General features: G+C 53.2%; 3 protein-coding genes and 1 non-coding gene across 4 annotated transcripts; 3 read left to right on the forward strand and 1 right to left on the reverse strand.

Annotated features, from left to right (window-relative positions):
* Nucleotides 1–4962: 4962 nt before the first annotated feature.
* NCLIV_051620 (putative 4'-phosphopantetheinyl transferase) lies at nucleotides 4963–8712 on the forward strand (the record flags this gene model as incomplete). Its single annotated transcript, XM_003884715.1, has 6 exons — nucleotides 4963–5105; nucleotides 5514–5606; nucleotides 6511–6674; nucleotides 7596–7891; nucleotides 8247–8369; nucleotides 8479–8712. 6 exons carry the CDS (start codon nucleotides 4963–4965, stop codon nucleotides 8710–8712), a joined length of 1053 nt encoding a protein of 350 aa, XP_003884764.1.
* On the forward strand, nucleotides 7172–7245 carry NCLIV_t120009. Its single transcript has one exon. It is a non-coding gene; the product is annotated as a tRNA-Ile (tRNA).
* A 1992-nt stretch (nucleotides 8713–10704) lies between the features above and the next one.
* On the reverse strand, nucleotides 10705–17677 carry NCLIV_051630 (hypothetical protein; the record flags this gene model as incomplete). Its single annotated transcript, XM_003884716.1, has 13 exons — nucleotides 10705–10800; nucleotides 10928–11056; nucleotides 11326–11381; nucleotides 11698–11804; nucleotides 12440–12543; nucleotides 12972–13065; nucleotides 13527–13561; nucleotides 13935–14010; nucleotides 14324–14408; nucleotides 14660–14729; nucleotides 15187–15276; nucleotides 16070–16330; nucleotides 16799–17677. 13 exons carry the CDS (start codon nucleotides 17675–17677, stop codon nucleotides 10705–10707), a joined length of 2082 nt encoding a protein of 693 aa, XP_003884765.1.
* Nucleotides 17678–19876: 2199 nt separating this feature from the next.
* NCLIV_051640 (conserved hypothetical protein) lies at nucleotides 19877–21371 on the forward strand (the record flags this gene model as incomplete). The annotated part of the gene is made up of 4 exons (XM_003884717.1): nucleotides 19877–19965; nucleotides 20172–20284; nucleotides 20966–21112; nucleotides 21265–21371. 4 exons carry the CDS (start codon nucleotides 19877–19879, stop codon nucleotides 21369–21371), a joined length of 456 nt encoding a protein of 151 aa, XP_003884766.1.
* Between the last annotated feature and the right edge of the window lie 1241 nt (nucleotides 21372–22612).

The raw sequence follows: 22612 nt of genomic DNA on the forward strand, positions 1-22612 counted from the left end.
GCTGGGAGTCGACGAGAGGCAGAGAAGGGAGAATTGACGGATGGCAGGAAGACACGAGAACAAGGAAAGAGAAAAGGAGACGAGCGCGCCGGAGGGGAAAGAAGAGGCAGACGGGGAAAAAAGGATAAGGGAACGGAAGAGAGGAGACGACGAGCGGAGAGAGCAGACGACGAGCGGAGAGAGCAGACGACGAGCGGAGAGAGCAGACGACGAGCGGAGAGAGCAGACGACGAGCGAAGAGAGCAGACGACGAGCGGGGAGAGCAGACGACGAGCGGAGAGAGCAGACGACGGGAGATACCGGCAGAACAACCAAACGGAGGGAGAGGGGACTGTTGATGCAAGAAGAAAAACCTCCTATCCGTGCAACGCTACAGGAGGGGAAAAGGGCCAAGGAAAGCCAATGAAAAAAGAGAAGCACCAGACGAAATGTGAACAAAGGAAGGCAAATGTCGAAAACTTCCTGCTTGGAGCGGTAACCCGGAACTCTACGGATGCATGCGGAGGAACCATCGTCAAAAACCAAGACTAGGCTAGATGAAACACAAGGCCAAGCCGATTCGTGTAGAAAACAGACGGAGCGGAAACAAGTTCGTTGCATGAAGACGAGAAATCGAAGAGGCGGACGACAGCAAAAGAGCCAACCACGCTCCCAACTGGCTGTTACGAGCCAGCGACAAACCAGATAAGTGATTCGGGTTTAAGGGATAGGACGACTCAACGGGAGGACGACCGCTTCCCGTCGTCGGGACACTCTTTTCCAGGTGTTTCCAGCTACTTCAGAAATCTCACGAAATCCTCTGAAAATCGACACTTTCGAAGAAAAGCAGGACATGAGTGAAAAAACTCAAGATCTGCGTGTGCGCGAATTACAGACGTCGGCGGGCTACCGGTCGCTGCACATCCCTGGAACGAGGCATGTGACCTCCGGATAAAGGTTCGCCAACTTCGCAGAAGCGACTTCTACACCTTCCTTCTGTGGGGTGACGGGCAAGACTGTTCTTGTTTCAGGGACTATAGGATCGCGCTCCGGCGCTACTTCGGGGAAAACGCTTTTCTCTCCTGTCGTTGGTAAGTGAGCGGGACTACGTACCTGTGTCAACGACGGGGTGTTGACCGTGTCACTGCCACAATCATTGCACAGTGCAATGGCCCCCGATCTGTCCTCTGCTCCCTCGACAGGGTCGTGCTCGATAAGGAAAATAAGGTTTTCCTTTTGGAAACCCTCGTCGTCTCCTCAAAACACGCGAAAAAACATGGGGGACATTCCCGCGCGCGTCAGGGTGGCGCCCGGCACACAGGCACGGGCAAAGCGTTCGTTTGTTACCCATCCGGTTGTTAGCCGTGGTTTCCTTGATTACGCTGTCCGCTTTCGATTTTCAAAAGTATTGGTTATGTATGACGGCTGGTTCGAAGCAAGCTTACTGATTTGCGTGGTCCCGAGAACCCACTCACGTTCCCACGACCACTGCTCCCGGGCTCAGTGCGGCTCCGAAGACTTGCTGGCGAAGTCTCGCAAGAATCCAGACACCGCAGTTTGCAAACCGAATGCGCCGCTTTAGCAGTGTGCGCCGTTACCCGTGGTGGCGCGGGTGTGGATGGCCAAACTCAGCAAACAAATCTCAGCCGCGTGACACGTGGTAGACAGCCTGCAGATTCGAAGCCGAGCCGAACGTCTCAACGGCTGACAAAGAAAAGTGCGACATCGTCTCGCCGCTACTCTAGTACAAGTGACGAAGCGGAGCAGAGACAGCTTCCGGACGACGAGCTCGCTGCAGCGATTCAGGCAGCAGCGCAGGAGGAAACTGGTGGGAAACAGCGGCAAGTGCTCTGGATAACGTGGAGACCGAAATACGGAGACAGCATAAACTGCCAACTACGGCGATTCTTGAAGGGAACATACCACAGATCACTCGAAGAGGTGGCAAGCTGGTTTCATTGTTGACGGAGCCGAAGTGGAAAACCTCGAACCGTCTGCTGAGCAACAACGTAAAGCGGTTCTTACGCAGGTCGTCTCCAGCCTCGGTTTCGGAAGAAATGCAGCGGCTGAGATGGCGCTGCTGGAGTTGGAACGCGGGGATCTTCTGAAGGACCTGCAGGCTGCAGGTACACCAGAGGGGGAGAATTCCCCTGTGGATCCTTCCGGCCTCCTGCCTAAAGTCGAGAACGATGCCTGGTAAAAGAGAACGCCATGTTAGACGGGGCTAGGGGCGAGCTGTACTTCTCGGTCACTGGTGGAGCTGCGGATTGAGAAGAGAAATCGACAAGCCTCGTGAAGAGGGCGAAGGAACGCGTATCCTCAAGGTTAGAGAGGAGCAGTCGACGACTGCAGCCCCTGCTAGATGTCTCACGAAAACGATTGCAGATGTCCAAACATCGATTATCACTCCTGAGTCCCGCCAGCACAGAAGTGTTATCTCATTTGGCCGAACAATCCATGGAAACACGTCGCCAGGTCTTACTCTTCCTCCAGAAACGAGAGATGAGTGTCCTGCTGGAAACAGCTTCAGCCTTAGCCGCATCCTCAGAAGGTGAAAGAGCAAACGTCCGTGGCAGTTCAGAGGCACCGGAAGATGCCTAAAGAAGCTACCTGAAAGCTGGAATCATGTTCCTCGTTCTCTGCTTAGCCACATGCAAGTGTCAGAGAAACGAAGACTCTCGTTTTTGCCCCGGTAATGAATGCTTTTGCCTGACATTTTGTTGAGACAGGCTGCGTGTCGTGCCTCAAGGAAGCAGCCGAGCGTCCCACAGGGGTGAAATGAGTTACGGCAGTGCGGATGAAATGTGTTACGGCAGTGCGGATGAAATGAGTTACGTCAGTGCGGATGAAATGAGTTACAGCCATGGGGATGGAGTGACTTACGGCAGTGCCTACATGGAAGAAAAAAACAACACAAAGCGCACCGGCGGTATCTGCTCTAGTACATGACTGGATGTCAATAGAGTGACTTCTTGGAGCCCCGATTGTTTCGTGAGGGAAGGCGGTCCCTTCATTTTTTTCTGTGGACAGTGAACTGTTCTTAGCCTGGCCCTCGTGATATGCGGGAACGAAAGTCTCTTCGCCAAAAGCTTATTTAAGCGACGCGATTTCATTAATAGAAGTACTGGTGCAACCGCTATAGTTGCGGTTTGTAACAGTAGAGTGCGTGAACCATGCATCTGAATGTGTCCCAGCGTGACTTTTGGGAATAAAAACCCGTTGGCCTGCGCATGAGGAGGTGGGACGTCCCGTCTCGTTCCAACGAAGCCGTATGGGGACCTTCTGGATTTCTGACTTGCGAAACAGAGGAACAGAATTTCAACTGCGGGTGCCTTTTGAGCTGTGCGTCGCCGTTGATCGGGAGTGATCGCGCCGACTGTTTCAAAGCCCTAAGCTGCGTCCGATTCGCCACGGTCCGTCTGTATACAACCAAGGGTTACACCTCCACAGTGGGTTCACCAACTTGCAGTCAGGGGAGAGACCGCTGTGAAGCTTCGGTACGACCGCGTAGCCCGCCACTAACACGGAAAGACATCGCGAACTGTCGTCATATCCACAGCATTTTGCTTAGTCACTGGTACAAAGCGAACCATCGTATATGTAGTATACAGACTGTCGACAGTATCGAGCTAACGGTCCTACACTGCGCTGCGCCAATACGTACAACGCGCCTCACCGCGCTGCCCGTCGGGTGGCGGGGCGGCTTCGCGTTGTGTCGCCTGCCGCAGTGTTTGATTCGCAGCTGCATGCAACTAATACCCCCCTGCGAGACGACGCACAAGTGAGTTCGTTCGCGTCTCTGTGGAGATTTAACATGGGGCCGTGCTTGGTGGGAGGGACCAGCTTCTTGTTGGCGGAACCTGGTGGACTGTAGCAGGCCTATTCCTTCCCACTTTCGAATACCGGTTTGGGTACACTGGTTGTCACTGATCTCGGCATGGGGTTGGAGCTTTTGGTTCGTAGAACTCGACGAATTGACGCTCTCCGTCGAGATTCGGATGGTGAAACGCCTTCTTTCCCAGACTGTCGCGGTGCGCAGTGACGAGTCGGCACGTCCTGCTGCATTTCCGTGCTGCGACAGAAGCTGTGAACAAGACACTCCACCGCGATTTTGTTGAGCTTGCTTTGGCATTATTGACGCTCAATGGGGTGGGACGGCTGGGGTTTCACTGCGGAAACGTCACGGTTGTTTACCTTTGATTGGCGAGGGTCACCAATATGCGAATAGCGCTCGACCCAGACCGGAACCCCACACGCTGCTGCCGACCCGTGCCCGGTGACACAGCTCCTCGCGATACGTGCGCGTCTCTCAGTCGTGCCCTCTCGGTCGACATTGGGCTTCGCCTTTTCCATACACTGACGTTTACTGACTCTCTTGCGTTTCCAGCGCTTCCCAGAAATACGTGCTAGTCCGCATTTTCACTTGAAACTCACTCTTGCAGTTGACCGGACTCTCCGTCCCACACTCCTCGTTTCTGGGCGTTTTTTACTTGCACAGCTGTCTTGTGCTCTCTCGTCTATCCGGACTGTGACTGCCGTCGGATCCGCGTTTGTGTTTATCTCCGGAGTTCTCACAAAACTGTCGAGCTCCGCCTGCATCTTTCGCTAACTCTTTCTTGGGAAGCGACACACGAGGCTTCTGCACATCCGCTTCTTCAGCTAGCCGCAAAGGGGGGAGGGTGCGTTCGTCTGCCGCAGGGGAGCACGTTTTAGGAGCCTTTTGCAACGTAGGATGCGTTTCTCCTATTTCCCGGTCCTCAAACAACCGAGCTCTTCTACCACTTTACTCTTACCTCTGCATCAAGCAGGCAAGACTTGCGACATCCTTCCTCTCAGAACGGCCCGCTTGATCGAGGCAAAACCTTCCTCCCTTTCTGGGACGCCACGGCTCAGACACATCGGGTCCGCAGGATCGACCCTCCTCTTTCTCTGAAAAGATCTAAATCGGTAGTTTTGTTCGGTGTATGGAGTAGGGTTTTCAACATGAATACTGAACTTCTTTCTTTGGCGAACGACCCCGCCATTCTGGTGCGTCTCTGCGATATCCGGACTCTGCCGTCAACGGACGCACTCGTCACGAAAGCCGAAAGGATCCTTGCGGCGGAAGAGATTTCCTCGGCTCTCAGGTTAGACCTCTTCTTACACTGTCGCTAGCGCGGTTGCGTTTTTGGGACGTAGATCCCTTCTTTTTCTGCACATATCTGCGCGCAAAAATGCATGACGACGCCCCGACCGCAACCATCGGGGAAAGTCTTTTGAATACCACCGCCAGTGCGTCGTCTGTCTGTTGAAATGCGGTTGGCGCGTCTGTTTCTTCGTGTATCTTTCCGCGTTCCAGTCGCTCACTCCTGCTGTCTGAACTTGTGCGCCACACCGTAAAAACACGGGCAAACCTACTTTCTGTCTCTCGAACGGTTTGCTGTTCCGCGAGAGCGTGCGCCTCGTGCGGCACGGGCCTTCAGGCGATATAGAAGAGAGCGTCAACCCAGACATGTGCGTGTGCAATGTGCGTGTGCATGAGTCGTCTCTCACAGGTATCGGCAGGAGGACGACAAGCGAATGGCTCTGTGCAGTCGTCTGCTGCAACAACAGTTACTCTGCAGTCACTCCTCGAGACATCGGGGCATGTGCGTGTCACCTCGATCTCGTATGTCTCCCCACCACTCCACGCCTGCTATTAATTCTCCCCGTCTTTTTCCTTCCTCGCGCCGCCCCTCTTGTTTGTCACCGAGAGCTGCGCCTGCGTTGCCGGAGAAAGTCGAACGCGTACGCAGCGGCTCAAAACCCATCTGGATTCCGCAAGCGGACGAACGCTCACCTTTCATTCATTTCAATGTCTCCCATGACACCGGCCTCGTCGTGCTCACCGCGTCCCGTCTTCTTGTTGGAGTCGACTGTATGCAGGTTACGGTTCGCGGAGCGTCCAGGTGCGTATCTCATTTGCTCTTTGCGTGGCAACGAAGTCTGCGGGGAAAACGCTACCTCGGTAAACGCGCCTCTACGCAAGTTGCGCAGCAACTGGGAACTCCTGGAAAAGAACTTGTCGGCCTCTTGCGGGTCTCCGTACTCGCCAAAACAGAGCTGCTCCCACTGGCTGCGTCGTGGCTCTGTAGACACGGATTTCAGTGCCGTTGGAGAGGGGGGGGGGGGGTGACCGCGTGAGCAACAGACAAGGAAAGGCCGATATATTCACGATGTGCGTAAGCACGCATGCACAGTTGCATGGAGGCTGCCAGCAGAGGGAGGTGGAGAGAGTTCCGGATGCTGCTTTCGTGGCGAATGTGTAGGAACACAAGTACACTTCTACACGGACGCTATATGGATATATATCTATATATATATACATGGGCGTGTGTATGACCGTATACATGATGATGTAGGTGGATCGCCATACGCTGGCTTTGATGTCTCCGCGTGTGCTTGTATAGAGCGTTCGTGTTAGACAGGTGAGGCTCCGCCAGGAAGCTCTTACCAATAGGAGAACGACTGTGCGGGGCTTCTGCGTTTTCCCTCCCCTCCTGCGTGTCTCAGTCGCTCCGTCTCAGATCTACTCCGAGCCATGGACTCCCAGTGCGTAGGCAGAGAGCGGCCGTACGTCTTTGGCGGAGCGAGCGGCATCGGCGAGGAAGAGAAGCTGAGACGCTTCATGAAAATCTGGACGATGAAGGAGGCCTTTGTGAAGGCCCTTGGGACAGGTGAGGAGTTGTGGCAACGGGACCATGAGAGGGAAAGAAAGCAGGAGAAACGAAGGCGACAGACAAAGGGAAGGACGCCAGAAGGACAGCAAAGGCAAAGAAGGAACGAGGGAAGAGGAGGAAGGATGAGGACCTCGTTCCGGACGTCTCACATGCACGCCCTCTCTGTCTCTGAGCGCAGGCATACCATCGACACAGGGAGAGGTTCTGTGTGTGAACGATTTCCGAGCGACAAAGACTCAAAATGGGGAACCAGAAGCCAAAAGAAAAGAATAGAACGGGGGACACTGGCACGAGAGAGAGACAGAGACGGAGCTCACCGCCTCTGAGTGGCCAACAGAGACGGAAGTCGACGCGTCCGAAAGAGGAAGGTTATGGATAGGACAAAAAATCTATGAGTGGTACATGCAAATAATGAAGATGGTAACAAAACAACAGTCTTGGTGACGAAGGGAATGTCCTTGTGATTGCGAATGACGCGGTGAACCTGCCACTCAGGTCCTATAGCTCAGTTGGTTAGAGCATCCGGCTAATAACCGGAAGGTCGCCGGTTCGATCCCGGTTGGGACCAGTTCCTTTTCTCTTGTATCAGCCTGATCAGGCCTCGGAAGTTCTCAACAGTGACACACAATTGTTTACTTTCACGAGTGTTTGCCCATAATTTTGCATGCACAAATGTATATATCTGTGTGCACGTACATTTGTGTATGCTTGGAGGTGCGTTTGTGTGTGAATACATAAAAGTGCGTACGCACAGGTGTGCTGTTCGAGGGTGCCCTCTGAACGATTTGTCAGTGCCATCGAGAGACTGTGTGAGCGCGAGCGGTTCTGTTCTTTTCTTCTGAATACGATGCTTTTGTCTCCGTCGGAAATCGGAATCTCGCTATAAGGGCCGTGGGTCTCGTCTCCCCTTTGCTCCAGGGGTGTACGTCGATCCAGCGCGACTCGAGTGCGTCTTGCCCGAGTTTGACTCTCCGGAAGCGTGCACGCCCGCGCCGTCTCTCGCGTGCCCATACACCCCGGAATATGACTTGAGCACGGACACGTACGCTTTCTCTCCGGCGAAAACAGCCGGTCCGAGTGTCGCGTTGAGCTCCGGAGGTTCCACTTCCGCTTCCACCCAAGAAACATTCAAATCGCTGAGTCTGGAGTCTGAGGAGGACACCGGAAAGGAGAGAAAGATCGTGCGCATCCTCATGGATGGAGAAGAGCAAAAGGTACGCGACAAACGACGTGTACCGGCTGGCAGGCCCCGCCTGTGGACGCAGCGGATGTGCCGCACGTCTACAGAGATCTCGATATCCGTGCAGAAATTCACACGTGAATATTGCGAGACGTGTGTATCTAAACGTGCGATATATGCAGATTTATACATATACATATATATATATATATATATTACGGGCGCATACATGAATATGCATGTGCTAGACAATTTATTGCAACACCTCCGTTTCGCATTTCCCGCGCCTTGTGTACGTGAGGTGGGTTTGTCCCTTGAATCGCGCCCGCGGTCTGTGGTTTTGGATGTTTCTTTTTGAGGGCGGGTGGGCTGCTTTGTTCCGTTTCCAGGATTTCGGATTCGTGTGGCTGGATGCGACCGTCGCGCCGGGGTTTGTCATTTGCGTCTGCTGGGGCCCCGTGCAGGCGGCACAAAAGAAATACCTGGAGTGCATGCCCGAGCGAGAACGCGAGGTAGGTCGACGGGGAGACGGCAGTCGAGGACGATGCTGAACTTTGCAAGTGTCGCGCAACTTGCTTCCCCTCCATCTCGTGTTTGCCTGTCGCATGTGCGGTGCCGTAGGCAATAAAATCAACCACGGCCAGGCGAATCAGCAGGGACCCGGAATTGCCAAAGCGTTTCTCGTGGGACGAAGCTCTCCCTTCGAACAACGGGGGCGGCAACAGTACGTTCCCCGCGGCGTCACGCCTTCCGCGGTTCGACGTTCGCTGGGTGTCGGGAGAAACTCTCCTTCAAGAGCTGCATACCACGTCTGGCTCCAGCAATGATCCGGAACCGAATCTCCGGCTGGCTTGAAAGGAGGCAAGGCACACACGTAGCGCTCAGACTGGAGCAGGAAGATCGGGAATTACCTCTATATGGTAAACTCCGGTCTCCTCGTCATTCACTTCAAACGAGTTGTCTCCGTCAGCCGCCGTTGCACTGGGTTCCGAGGAAGCGACGCCGTGCGTGAACGTTTGAGTGCCCTCCGATGCCGTTCTGATTTTTTTTGTTCCAGTTTTGTGGCCGCCATGGCCTGATTTCGCAATTCTTACATTTCCGACTCCGCGGATATCCACGCCACAATTTTGTATTCAAGATCGGAATATTTCAAAAGTCGGTCCAGTGGCTCTGTGCTGCCGTTCTTTGCCTCTTCCTGTTTCCTACCCACCTGCGGAAGAGTATGTAAAGTGTAGAGGCACGCGATTGTATAGATATCTGTATAGAAATATTTGTACTGATCGTGAACCGCTGATTTTGCGCACATAATTCTGTACACTCATATAAACACGTGTGTTGGTGTACCTGTGCGTCTGGATGGATTCACCTCTACGCTTGCACAGACATCCGCCGTTGAGACGCGTGCTTATACATGTGCTGTGTTTCCCCGATACACGCACGCGAGACAAAGAGACTGTCCGTTGCCTTGGCATGAGAAAAAAAAAGTGCAAGGCGCTGCCACGAGTCAATACTTGTGAGGGGCAATACCGTCCATTCCGCGCCGTCCACGACGCGAATTTCGTCAACAGACTGGAAACAAAAAGCTTTGCTCACTTGAATAGGAACTTGCAAAAAGTAAGCCGCATATCGACACCACAAACGCCAGCGACTTGGTTGGTGTGCTTCCCAACATATATACACATACATATTTATATACATGTGCACGATATAATTAATAAACGCAGCGACGAACATGAATATGCCTATATAGTGACATACTCGTAACCAAAATGGTCTCTGGCGTATATATATATATATATATATATATATGTATATATATATGTATGTATATATATATATATATATATATATGTATCGACTATCTCGAGAAACAGTGAGGCCGCCTACTTTTAACAATTCACCATATATATAGATATATATACAGTCTGCACTGATGCTGATTGATGTATCAGTACATACGGACGTCTGTATCTCTATTGATATAGATTTGCATGCGTAAGGAAAAGGCCAACGAAGGCGCTTTTGAGTTGTTCTTGTCGAAGCAGCGCGTCCGGCGCGCGCTGGAAGGATCAGAGCGAATCAACAACCCGGACCCTCCAGAGGCAGGTTGACAAACTGTGAAACCGCACCGAAATATACGGGAGCGAAACGGACACGGCGAGAACGGAGCAGGGAGAGATTCGTTCTTCGGAGGGCAAAACCGGTGCGAAGAGAGGCCAAAGATGCATGGAGACACACGGGAGAGGAGCGGCAGCAAGCGAAGACGAGAAACAACTAGGGCAGCCGAAGAGAGGGGGCGACTGTGGCCGGAGAGAGACGGAAGACCACAGTAGTTGTCCGTCACCGGGCTGCTTCAACACACACTTCCCTCCTTGCAGCATTATAAGAGGAAAACGAAACGACTTCTTTTCGACGAAGGACCACGGAAAGATGAGCGCCTCTCCCCCACGGGGGAAGAGCGGCGGCACGGGCTGTCTCACCTCGAGCAAACGGCTCTTTACAACTTCTCGGAAACTAACTGCCCAGGAGCTAGAAACAGACCGTTTCCCCCGCAGGTACAAGCGTGCGTGTTTGCGTGTACCTCCGTCTGCTCGTTTGTCCGTTCTTCGCTTCCCCGTGGTCTCGAGATACTTTCCCCACTTCTGCCCGCTTCTGACTATTGCATGCCGCATTCTCTCCGTTTTTATTCGCCGCGTCTTCTTCCTTCTTCTGTGCACCGCGTTGTCCAGTTTTCCTCTTCGCGCCGCACCCTTGACTGCCGCTGGGGGTCAGGGATCGAGTTCGCCGCCGACGATTTGGAGAGCCTGCATGTGCGGAAGCAGCATTCTGGGTTTTTCGAGTCCACCCTCAGCAGTGAGCAGCGGAGCGGAAAGAGAGAACCGGGTTTACGAAGGGGAAGAGGAGAAGCGAGAGAGACACGCAGAGAGACGCGGGAACAGGCGCCTGCAAAGGAGACCCAGGGCTGTGAGAACTAGGAAATGCAAAAGACAGAGCGCGACTGTGGAAAGCAGAGAAGAGAAGCCAGAGGGAACGGAGAGAACAAACAAGCTGAGACACGACACTCTCTTACCATCTTGTGGCGGATGCGCGGAATGTCCTTCTGTGAAAAATCAAAGCTTCGCCCATCCGCGATGCACTCAGCCATTTGGCAGATGAAGACTCCGCAGTCAAAGCCGTTGGCCTGTTGCGGGGTGTATTTCTGAGAAACGGAGAGCGAAAAAAACGCAACTACGAGGGACAGCTCTCTGGAACCTCACGCGGGCGTTTTTTTTTTCTGCCTCCTGCATTTTTTCTTATTCCAACTGACTGCTCTTCACTCTTGGTCAATTTTCTTCCTCCCTGGGTTCGGTCTTTCGCCTTCCGTGCTTCGCTCTTTTCGTGTTCGCTGCCGTTCTTCCTCGCTTCCCTCGTGCTTCTCCCTTGCTGTATCTCCTTTCTCTCCCTTTCCCTCTCTCCCTGCCTCCTTACTTCGGACGCGAAGTCCTCGGGGATGCACCACTCGTCAATGTCTTCGAGGGGTTTTTCTGCATGCAAAACGATCCAGTCGAGGAAGCCGCCGCTCGAGGTTACACGAGAGACAGGCGAACACACCAGAAGGGCACATGCCGGGAAAAAGAGAAGCCCAGACAACGGCCCCAAGGCGACTGCGGAAAACTCTCTTCTCCACTCTCTCCTCTCCATCGGAGCCTCTGAAACGGTTCTCTCCAAAATCTTGACCGCGTTCTGTTCCGTCGCGATCTTCACTGCCGGCGCGTCTCCTCTCCCGCCTAAACCCTCTCTTTCTGGATCACGTTTCCGCGGGTCTTCTCATCCCGCAGCGTCGACACACAAAACGCCTACCGTGTTTGTCGGTGTGCTCGTCTTGGAGGTATCTCCGCATGGTGAGGAACCAGGTTTTGTTCTTGCCGCCGAGGGAGTCGAAAAAATAGATTTTTCTCTTGCCTTTCCTGCGAGAGAAACCGAGGCACGCAGCCCGCCTATTGACTCGGCAAATCCAACGCCGAGAGGAAACGAGAACTTCCACCGTCTACTGCGCGCACCACGCGAGAAAGCACCATCTTCCCTCTTCGCATACACACCGTACGCAGGAGCCTGTCTGCATGGACTCTTCCTCCCCCCACACACCTACATACATATACATATATATATATATATATATATATATACATATATATACATATACATATATATATATATATATACATATATATACATATACATATATATATATATACATATATATATATACATATATATATATATATACATATATATATATATATATATAGATAGATAGATATAGATATAGATATAGATATGTACGTGGATGCATATGCATATACTTTCCTGTCCATTTGTGCAGATCTAGGCTGTTTGCCAGTGAGTGCTGACTCTGTGCAGATACACAGCGAGGCTGCCCATGTGCATTCCTTGTTTTCTTTCGACGCTGTTTGTCGCCTGAAACTGAGGTAGTGTAGCACGAAGGTGCCTTTTTCTCCAAGCTCCGGGGTTGCGTTTTCTCTGAAAAGGACACGCGACGGTCTGAGGACGTTCTGGCGACAGGCCACACTCAGCGTCTCACCGCATGTCGACGACGCCGAGCGTCCAGTGAAGACGATTGACGTGGAGCGGAATGAGGACGAGATCAACCGCAAAGATGTCCACGTTTTGCCGCCGAGTCCACCTCTGAACAATGCGCGCATGCACCCATTCTGATCCACAGCCTCCGCCGGCCAACGGACCGCCTCACTTGCAACCCCGCACGCGCGCTTCCCTCCCTCGACAGGGTGGCATCTCTGCATATTCAAAAGATTATCTATACACCTGAGGGCCTGCCTAGTTTCACAGACGCATAGATGATGCACTTGTGTATATCCCGAATCAGGAATGTATCTGACCTCCTCTATATATTTGCCTCAGCCCTCTCCATCTCTATATCAACATATATGTGCATGCATTGTTCTCTGTCAGTTTGTCCACCAGTTTGTCCACCTGCACAGCCATCCAAACGCATACCTTATGTGAACATATAAGTAACACTTGTAGTCTTCTGTCGCTAGCTCTCTGGATATCTCTCTCGAGCGCCGTGAGCTGCCTCGCACTTCGTTTCTTACCCGAACGGAGGCGTAGTCGTAGGTGACATCTGCACTGTGTCCTCCAGTCAGCTTCGCGTAGAAGAAGGTGTTGAAGAAGAAGGTTTTCCAGATGCTGCATGGAGAGGAGAGAGAAGAGAGCAGAGAGAGAAGTGGAAAGAGGAAACCCGAGAAGCATCTGACAAAGCAGATTGACCAGTTCGATGCGCCCCGCGTACCGACATACCCTCGCTCTTCGGGCTCATCCACCTCACTGGCAACGCGAGAATGAAAAACCCTCACTGGGGAAGATGACAGCAGAAAGAAAATGGAGAAAAAAGAAAGGGAGGAGAAAGAGAAGGAGAAGGAAAGGAGAAGGGAGGAGAGAGACAAACGGAGAAGCGACGAAGCGAAGGCCAAGACGAACGACAGAACAAGGAAAACCGTACGGAGGCGACAGACGCCTCGAGGCAAGGACTCCGTTTCATTAGATTAGGAGAAAACCTCGAATCGCGCGCGACGGACGAACAAGCATTTCACAGCGCGCAAAGCAGAGATGGAAAGACGCAACTTTTTCGAGGAAGAGGACCGACGTACTTTTGTCCGAGGGCGCGTTGTTTCTCGTTGCGCTCCTGCAAAACACAGGAGCACAAGGACTGAAATGTGCAGCAGACGGCGAAGACGCCAGAAGTTGGGAAAGACTACCGAAAAGCACGCAGGACATTTGTGAAGGAAACAACGCGCCCTCGCCTCAGTTATGTGCTCGATTTTCATCTCTGTTCTGCAAAATACATTCGAGCAGAGAGGCCACGCGAGACGGCGTTCTTGAGCACGGGAAGCGCACCGCCACGACGAGGTGAACAGACACACGAGATGGCGAGTAGATGCAGCTTAGAAGACAGTTCATGCATGCATATCGCTGCATGCATATCGCCGTGTGTCTCGGGCGTTCGATCGCCGACAGTTGCGGGAGGTCAGGGACGGAGGAAAAGCAACGCGCTTTACCTGCAACATTTGCATATAGAAATTGATAACTTCGTCGTTCAGCCAGTTTGAGCCGTACAGACACTCCAACTGTCCCCTGCGGAAACACGCAGAAACGAGGTCCTCTCCAACGTGCACGAACCCCTCCGAGAAAGAAGCCGAAAGGGCTTTCTTGGGATTCTTTAATCAGAGTGTTTATAGCTCGCTGGTTGCATCGCGGAGCCCCAGCTACAGAAAGGAAAGAGCGAATGCGAAAGGAAGAGAGAGAGAAAGCAAAGAGAAGAGCACGGGAGGGAACGAAGACAGAAGAAACGGCGAGGGAGAGAGGGTGGGAAGATCTGGAAAGCAGACAGCTTTTCCTTAGAGACTGGGGAAGGCAAAGGACCGAAAAACGTGCAAAGGCACCGTACCCCGCCAAGCCAATATTGAATTTGTCGATCAGAACCGAGCTGGGGTCTGAACACGTCAGCAAGGTTTGAGCGGCGGCCAGTGCTTCTGCAGGGAGAGAAGAGGAAAAACAGGCAGAGGCCGTGGAAAGGAGGAAAGGAGGGAGAAAGGGGAGGAAAAGGTGAGAGAAAAAGCGATAGAAAGGAAGAGCGAGGTCCTTTCGGTGGGACAGACACTTGTGCTTACGACCGACAAAAGCAGATCATGGTTTTTGAGCACACCTCTGGCGGTGTCTAGACAGCTCCGATGAGAAGAGAGAGCGTAAAGTGAAGTTTCTCACAAAAACCGCCCTTTGTTACCTGCGTCGCATCGCATCGGCGACTCGCGATTCCAGCGAACGGGAACGAGCGGCAGAGGCGGCGGAGGCGGCTGAATGAGCGCAGAAAACAGGAACAAGAAGGAAACCGAGACTGACGAGAGAAAGAAACGGAATCTGGAGCAAAAGGCAAACCAGACCGACAAGCAGAATGCAGAGCTTACCACCACAGGAAGGCCTACGTGAGTTCACACATGAAGTGACTAGCAGAGAGCAAGGCCGCACCTCATTCTCCGTTCCGTCTACGTTTACTTGCCCACATCTGAAAACGTTCACCTCCAAATATAAATACATCTCCATATGCATATATATATATATATATATATCCACACCACGGGATAGGTGCGTCTGTATGTATGTATGTATGTATGTATGTATGTATATATATATATATATATATATGGAGAGACGGCAACATATAGTAGGTGTTGGATGAGCCTGAACGCCGTTAAATGTCGGAGGGTCTGGTCCTCGTCGGTGGTCGCTGCGACAGAACGTGGAGGTTTTTACCACTTTGAGCGCGGAGAGGAGGCGCTCGCCGCGCGCCGGCAGGGTTTCGAGGAGACTCTTCGCACGCCTCTCGCGCTCTCGCAGCAACTCCTGACAGAAGAGAGAGAAGAGGGCCCCCGCGAGAAGTTTAGCACACTGGAAAGGAGCGAAAACGACGGAAAACTTCGCTCTCTTCCACCGCGCGCCTGTGAAGGCATTCTGAGAAACGCGCGGCGAAGCCCGTGCGAGGACAGAGGCGCGCCGCCAGGACAAGAAGAAAACCTTCGGAGAATTTGTAAAACGCATGCTCGCCAGTCCTCAGGAAAAGTGGAAAGTTTCAGCAAATGACCGGGCCTTCGGTCTGGGGAGTTACAGCGATTGCAAATCTCTCTCCTCCACTACCCACTTAGGGGCATGAGGGGAGGCTGACGATTGGCTGTGAGTCGAATTGATCATCGAATTTCGTACTCACGCGGAACAGCCTTTGCTCGCAAAATAAATATTCCTCTTGCCTCACCCTTTGCTTCTTTCTCTCTTCGTCCCCCAGTTCGTACACGAGTATGGCTATCCCCCTGGTATCTCCACACCGAAAGGTTCTTCATTCGTCGTCAGTTCAGGAGGAGGTAAAACTATATCTTATGCATTTGGTCCAGCATCTTTACTGATCTCCCTCCCTTCACTTCCTTCTCTTTCCCTTCTCTTCTGCTCCTGTCTCCTTCTCTATGCTCCTTCTCCCTGTCCTTGCTCGCCTTTCCTCTGCATCTCAACCCCGTCTGTTTCTCCCCTGTTTCTTGTTGCCCCCTTTTCTTGTTCAAATTCTCGCTTTCCCCCTCTCTTTTTCTCCTCTGTTTGCCCGCCTTTTCTCTCTATCTCCAGTCAGCTATCGCCGCCGCCCCGTTCTCACCAGTTTCTCTTGAAGCGACGCCGCGTACGAACGATACACCTCAAGAGGTTTGCGCGCCGCTTGCGCAAGCGTCGCTGCACGCGCCTGGATCTCCTGGACTGTCTGTCGGCTGGTTTTGTCGCTCTCAGCCTTTGCGTGGGGCAGCGAGGCCGCGTCCGCCCCGAAAGGCTCAACCAGCGAGGAAGGCGCCGAGATGCCTCGACGCGCTCCGTCCCCGCTCCTGCCTGCAACCGGAGAAGCCACAGCGGGAAGGTAGTCGTCCTGTAAGAGAAAACCCCACACATCCGAGCACAACGGAGAGAAGGTGGAGAGAAGAAAGCAACAAAGCAAGACGAGAAGCACCGACCCCAAGCCACGGGGTGGAGGAAAAGCAAAGAAGAGAAACACCGGTAAGACAAGTGCAAATACGAGAAAGATCTGCATCGCCATACGAGCTGTCTCGATTTTTTTCTCGACACCTCCAGCGGCCTCCGCCTCGACGGATCAGCACACGCACGGATTTATACATTTCTCTGTAGGAAGGTCGACGTGTATGTATTTGCATACGCGTATAGATTCTTCTATAGATACCCGTCTTGATAGTGTTATATACATGTATACTTGTGCGTGTGTATGAAAATATCTGTACGCTGACCGTATACAGCAAACAGAGAAACACACGAGCACGGGGTGTGAGGTAGACTGGAGAGTGTAACGAGAGACAACCAGGCATTCTCCTTTGCATCTTACTAAGCATCGAGGAGTGAGATCGAGAACCGACCTTGTGTCCAGGGCGTCTGTTTTCCTCTTCCAGTAGAGAGATGAAAGCATGGCGTCCGAGAAGCCGTTCTCTGCCTTCGCATGTGTCTTCTCGCTCTCGGGTTCTTCGGTCTTCTGCGCCGTTTTCTCCTCTCTTCCGCTCCCTCCTTTCTTCGCCTTTGCCTTGTTCGCCGACGCGGTGGCATGCCAGCAGGCCGTCGCGGTGTCCATCTGAGACCATTCCCTCCCGCTCTCTGCCTGCTTCCCGAGAGAGGGAGTCAGAGCCACCGAGGGGGAAATCCGGGCTGTCTGTCGCGCGTTCCTGCGCATCGAAAAACTCGAGGTCAGAGCTTTGCGTCGCATGTCGCTCTTGGGGCCGATCGCCGCTCTCTCGGAGTACGTTCTCTGTTTCGGCAGTGGCTGAAGAGAAAAAGGCGTCTGAAGCACTGGCGAAGAGAGAACGCTGAGCCTGCGCCGCGGAGGCGCTGCGTTGGTGTTCCTTCCTCCATTTGTGCTCCGCAGAGGCGCCGAAACAAAACGCGTTCGCTGCGGGGAGAGCGGCCGACGAAGCAGATCCCCCTGCTCCAGCGCGAGGTGTACGTACACCCCGCGAAGAGAGGTGCGCAGAGGACTCGCGGCCGTCACCCGGGAGCTCGCGAGGCCGAGAAGCGAAGTTCGCTCTCGGGGAGGCGGCGCCTTCTCTGCTGCGAGAAAGGCGCGGGAAAGAGGGAAGCGAAGACAAATCGCCGGAACGCGAAAAACGAGAAGACGCCGAGGTGGCCGCATCCGCATGACTGGGCATGCGGGGAGAGGCAGTATCGGACGACCAAGAGAAGGCGTGTCTCTCTCTGGAAGAGGGCGAGGCTTCATTTTCCGGAAGACAGAGGGACTCGAAGGCCGCAGAGTGAGAAGACGCTGAGTGAGGCGCAACAGAGGTGAGAAACCGAGAACCTGCGGTAGAGGCAGAGATGCTGCGACGAGAAGCAAAGGAAGAGAAAGAAGAAAAGGGAGAAGAGGAGTACACAGGGGAAGAGGAGTACAAAGGGAAAGAGTTGAGCAGAACTCTGCTGGCACACGAGGAAGGGGGGCGCGTCGGGAGCTGAGGCTGCGCCGGCTCAGAAGTGGAAAATGCAGGCGTCGGCGCGCGCGGGAAAGAAGCCAGACGCTCGCGATCTCTCTCCATCTTTGGCGGAATGTCAATATCCATCATGGCCACAAAACGAAAAAAGAAGAAATCCGCAAATAATCAAAATACAAGTAAGTGTGCATATCAGCTCATATTTGTATGTTTAAGTCGAGCTGAGCGGGGACTACGCCGAAGAGGACGGCTGGAAGACTGAGAAATACAAAGGGTAGGAGCGCGTGGAAACGAAAGAAGAGATGAACTGCAATTTCCTCTGTTTCTTCCCTTCCCTTCGTCGCCACACTCGTCGCAACGAGAGGAAGATGCTCTCGACAGATGCAGATACAGCGGGAAAATGTTGCGAGCGCGAAGTCGCGCTCGATTAGACACGAAAAAAGCCGCTCTCCAAGGCGAGAAGGCAGGCAAATTTGCGAAGTGAAGGGACACTCGGAAATGACGCACGAAAAGAGGCAACTCGCGGGTAAATATACTCAAGATAGGTCCCTTTTGTCGGCGGGAAAGAAGACGACGAGAAAAAGTGGCAAAGGGGAAGAAACAAAAGCCACAAAGACCACTGCAGGCTGTTAATCCGCGTCACACTTTTCTACCCTTCTCCCGCCACCGTGCACATGCAGGGAAACCGTTCGCCGGCGACGCTAGCTTGCCTCCGGTGTCTTGCCACAAAAATCGGGATTTTCACAAAACAAAGAGAAACGGGACAATCTGGTCAGTTCTGCTGAAGAGCGTGGCGGCATGTTCGTGTTTTTTCTTGGAAACACTGTTCCGGTCGCACTCAGGGGGAAACGCGGATTCACTTCACTTTCCAGCAGAGATTTTTCGTGTGAGGGGCAAGGGGGGCGAGTCCTCTAGTCTTCTTTCTCTGTCTCCGTTCCCCGATTGTTTGCCGTGAACGTGGATTTCTAGGAAGAAGAAACGTGCAGGCGTCCGCTAGAGTATGACAGAGTCTGCGCTGCTTGTTCGGAGCACGACCGATCCTCTCTGACGTGTTTTCAGTCGCACCTCAGGTGTACATACACCTCATCTGCCAACACTTCTCCTCAGGTGTATATACACCTCACAGCCCTCACTCCCTTCGCTGTTTCGGCCACGTGCGCCACAACGTCTTCGGGTCTACTTGTGCAGGGTGGCCTCGTTTATCTCGGACTCGCCAACACCACTCGGCTGTGCTTTCACCGTTTCCTTCCTCCTCTTCTTTTCCGCACGCAGAGGCTCCAACGCCGTTGTCTCCAGCCAACACAGAGAGGCGGCTGGTATCTGTAGCAACTCCTTGTCGACGTCCGCAAGACGCCTATTCACGCATCGCTCACGCGAGTGCCTGCAGAATGCTTCTATCACATATCCCCCAAATTTAGAGAGGTTACGCTTTTCTCAAGTGAACTCTATTTCCTCTCTCTGTACCTGTTTGTTGCTGCGCGACCCTCTGCTGTCTAGGTTGTTGCCTCTCGTCTTTCTTGTTCCCGGTTTCCTCCCTCACTCCTCCCTCTAGCTGCCGCTCTCCTGTGTCTCCTGCATAACTCGAGATCTTTCTCTCGCGTTTATCTTCGCTTCTTCGTTTCGTTGTCGCGTCCTTTCCGTCTGCTTCTTTTTCTCCTGCGTAGGCTCATCCTGGCGGCGGCTTTTCCTTCACCTGTCCCGCCTGTCCTGTGTGCGCCTTCTCGTCGTCTCTTCTCCTTCGTTTTCGTTTCGGTTCTGCCCTCGTTTTCCGTCTGTTTTCAGGCGTTCTGTTCCTCCTGTGTCTCGCCTCCTCCTCTTCCTTTGCATTCCGGCCTCTTGCGGCTCTGGTGCCCGCGGGCCCGGCCTCGTCCCCCGCTTGCTGCGCATTTTCCTCTCGGTTTCCGCGGCTGTTTGCTGTGCGTTTCCACCCTTTTCTTCCGGTTTTTTCACCGCGCTTCGTCTGCTGTCGTGAGTTCTTCTCCGTTAACATAATGTACGCCGGCATTTCTGATCCGTCCGGGGGGTTTGGAGCACCGGCCTATCAGACCTACCCCCGAGGAGAGGAAACGAAGACGTATCGGTGAGTTTCGCGGCTCACGCCCCCGCCCGAATCAGCTGTCTTCTCCGTCGGAGAAGACAGCTGATTTTTTTTTTCAGAAGGGAACGCAAGAGGTTGGGTGAGCGACACTGCGCCGCCGTGTGTGTGAAGGACAGGGGCATCAGCATCCCGTCCCGGCGGCTCGCCCTTTCACAGTCTTTCCTCTTATTCTCTCTCATGCCCTACAGGCTCACCAATGGAAAGTTCCTCGGGCGGTATGTGAACCAGCCAGTGCGGCTCCTCGGCTTCCTCAAAAGCCTCGAGGATGCCGGATCGCGCCTCGTCTTCACAACCACAGACGGTACTCCTTTGTCCCCTCATTTTTGCCTTGTTTTTGTTTCCTTCTGTTTCTGAGCCGGCTTCATCTCTTCCTCGTATCGCCTTCCCCATCTTCGTTTTGCCTTGTCGTGCGGTTTGTCTCGCTCCTCCTGTTATCCTTTTTCGTTCTCGCCATGTTCTCCGTGATCTTCGTGTTCGCGTTCTTCCTCCTCCTTTTCATCTCCTCCTGGCACTGCTCTCTTCTGACTCTCCCTCTGCCTGTCTTCTCCCTTTTCGTGGGTGTCTCCTTTCTTCTAGGCTTCCTTCACTTTGTGTTTTTGTTTCGGCCTTGTCTTTGCATTCGCTGTTTCGTCGCGCTTGCAGTTCCCTTGGCGGCGGGCGCATTTTCCGTCTTTTTGACGCTCCACGCTTCCTTTGCCCCCCGCGTTCGTCTTCTCGGTCCTTTTGCCTTTCTCTCCTTGCGTTTCTGCTGCGCTGTCGTGCCTCGCCCGGCCAAACCACGCAGGCGCCTCTCTACCCCGTGGACTCTGCTTTCCTCTCTCTTCGTTCCGTCTTCATTTTTTTAATGCAGGCTGTGTGCGCTTCCCGTCCCCTCTCCCGTTTCTCCGTTTCCTCTCGCTTTTCTCCCCTTCACTCTTTTCTCTCCTTCCGCACTTCGCTCCATTCGCGCGTCTTGCTTCTTGCCACTCTTTTTTCTCTGCAGGGATGACAGTCTCCTGCGCACTGGCGTCGCCCGCTCCCCACGACCCCGCCACGATGGACAAAGTTCTGGTCGTGTGTGGCATTCTCTCTTCGGCGTCGCCCACCCAGTTGGCGGACGCGTTCTTCACCCCTCTGGGAAACGAGCTGAGTAGGTCGCCTTTTCCGTTTTCGAGGCGGGAGAGATCCGACACACGCACACACACGGCGACACTCCACACGCGTTCCCCGTTCCTTTCCGTCGTGGCCTTCCCCTCTCTGCGCTCACGTTTTAGCCTCTTTTCCTTTTCCTCCTCTCTGAAGACGCAGACCAAGCCGACGAGGTCGTGGCCATGGCGCACCACGATTTCTTCTCCCCGTTCTACTCCGCCGCCTCCGACACCCCCGCCGCTGGAGAGCATCCGCACTGATCGGCTTATAGACGGCGAAAAGGCATCCGACGCAAAAACCCTCGAACAAAGCAGACGCTTCACAGCACAGAAGCTGTCAGAGAAAACAATGCGAGCCTGGGGAGAACGGTTAGATGTTGAGAAGTTTGAGAGATGCGGTCGACGCGGCGCGAGTTCAGAGGTAGGAAAGGAGACGGCAGGTTGCCCAAGCAAGTTTCTTTTTCGTGTTTTTTGGCCTGGACCAAAAAGGCGCCTTCGAGTCTACCGCACGTTGGCAGCACAAGTCACCTCGCGGTGTGATTTCTTCTCGTTCCACGGACGCTTTTCGCCTCGAGGAAAGTCCGCGGGTCACCCACCTCGTCTCGGCTCCTCTCCACTTTATGTACAGACACACATCTCCATTTATCTGTAGGCATCAATATATATATATATATATATATGAATATTTGCATATATATACATATATATATGTAGGTGGACATAGGTTTTCGTACATGATCCATCACTAGTATATACATCTGCATTTATATATGCAGAGTTGCTAGATAGCGCTGAGATGCCCGAAGCAAATGACGGCCGCGCAAGTTTCCGTGGATGCCTCATCGTTGGCGGTGTGCCAAGACTCACCCCGCACCTGTTTTAGGGCGGCGGCGGGGATTCAGCCGATTATGAGTGTCATGTCTGGCTGAAAATGCGGAGTAGCGAGGGCCACGCAGGTGCGCAAAAGGCCGATGCCAGGCCATTTTGGGAATGACCAAATTCTTTTCTCGCCTCTCGCGCTTCGCCGTTTTCGCGCCTCCTGACCAGACGCTCTTCGCTATTAGATGGCAGCGGCAAGCTACGCTCTTCCTTCGTCGGTCTCGTCGCTTTTCTTTTTATCCTTTCCCGTCTGGAGAGCAGTTTCCTCCACTTTTCTCTTTCCTTTCCTCGCTCCGCAAGAAGGCCCTAAATGGATTTGCATGCTTGCAACAGAGACCCGAGAGGAAAGTAATTCTTTTCGTCACTGTGCTATAAACCGTTTCGATAAAACGTCGCGATGGTGTAAGGTCAAGGCGCTTTCCTTTCTTTCCTTTCCCGAAGCGAAGCAGCTACGTAACGGGGATCTTTTCGTCATCAATCAAACGGGAGAGTGCATGCCTCTCGCACTTGAGCAAAACCAATCCAAAAACTCAAGTTGCGCCACCGTGTCTACACGGACAGATGTACTCCGAGAGAGAACTCCATTTCTCTCTCTCTCCATATATATATATATATATATATAT

The sequence above is a fragment of the Neospora caninum genome, chromosome X (assembly GCF_000208865.1).
Source record: "Neospora caninum Liverpool complete genome, chromosome X".
Lineage (NCBI taxonomy): Eukaryota > Apicomplexa > Conoidasida > Eucoccidiorida > Sarcocystidae > Neospora > Neospora caninum.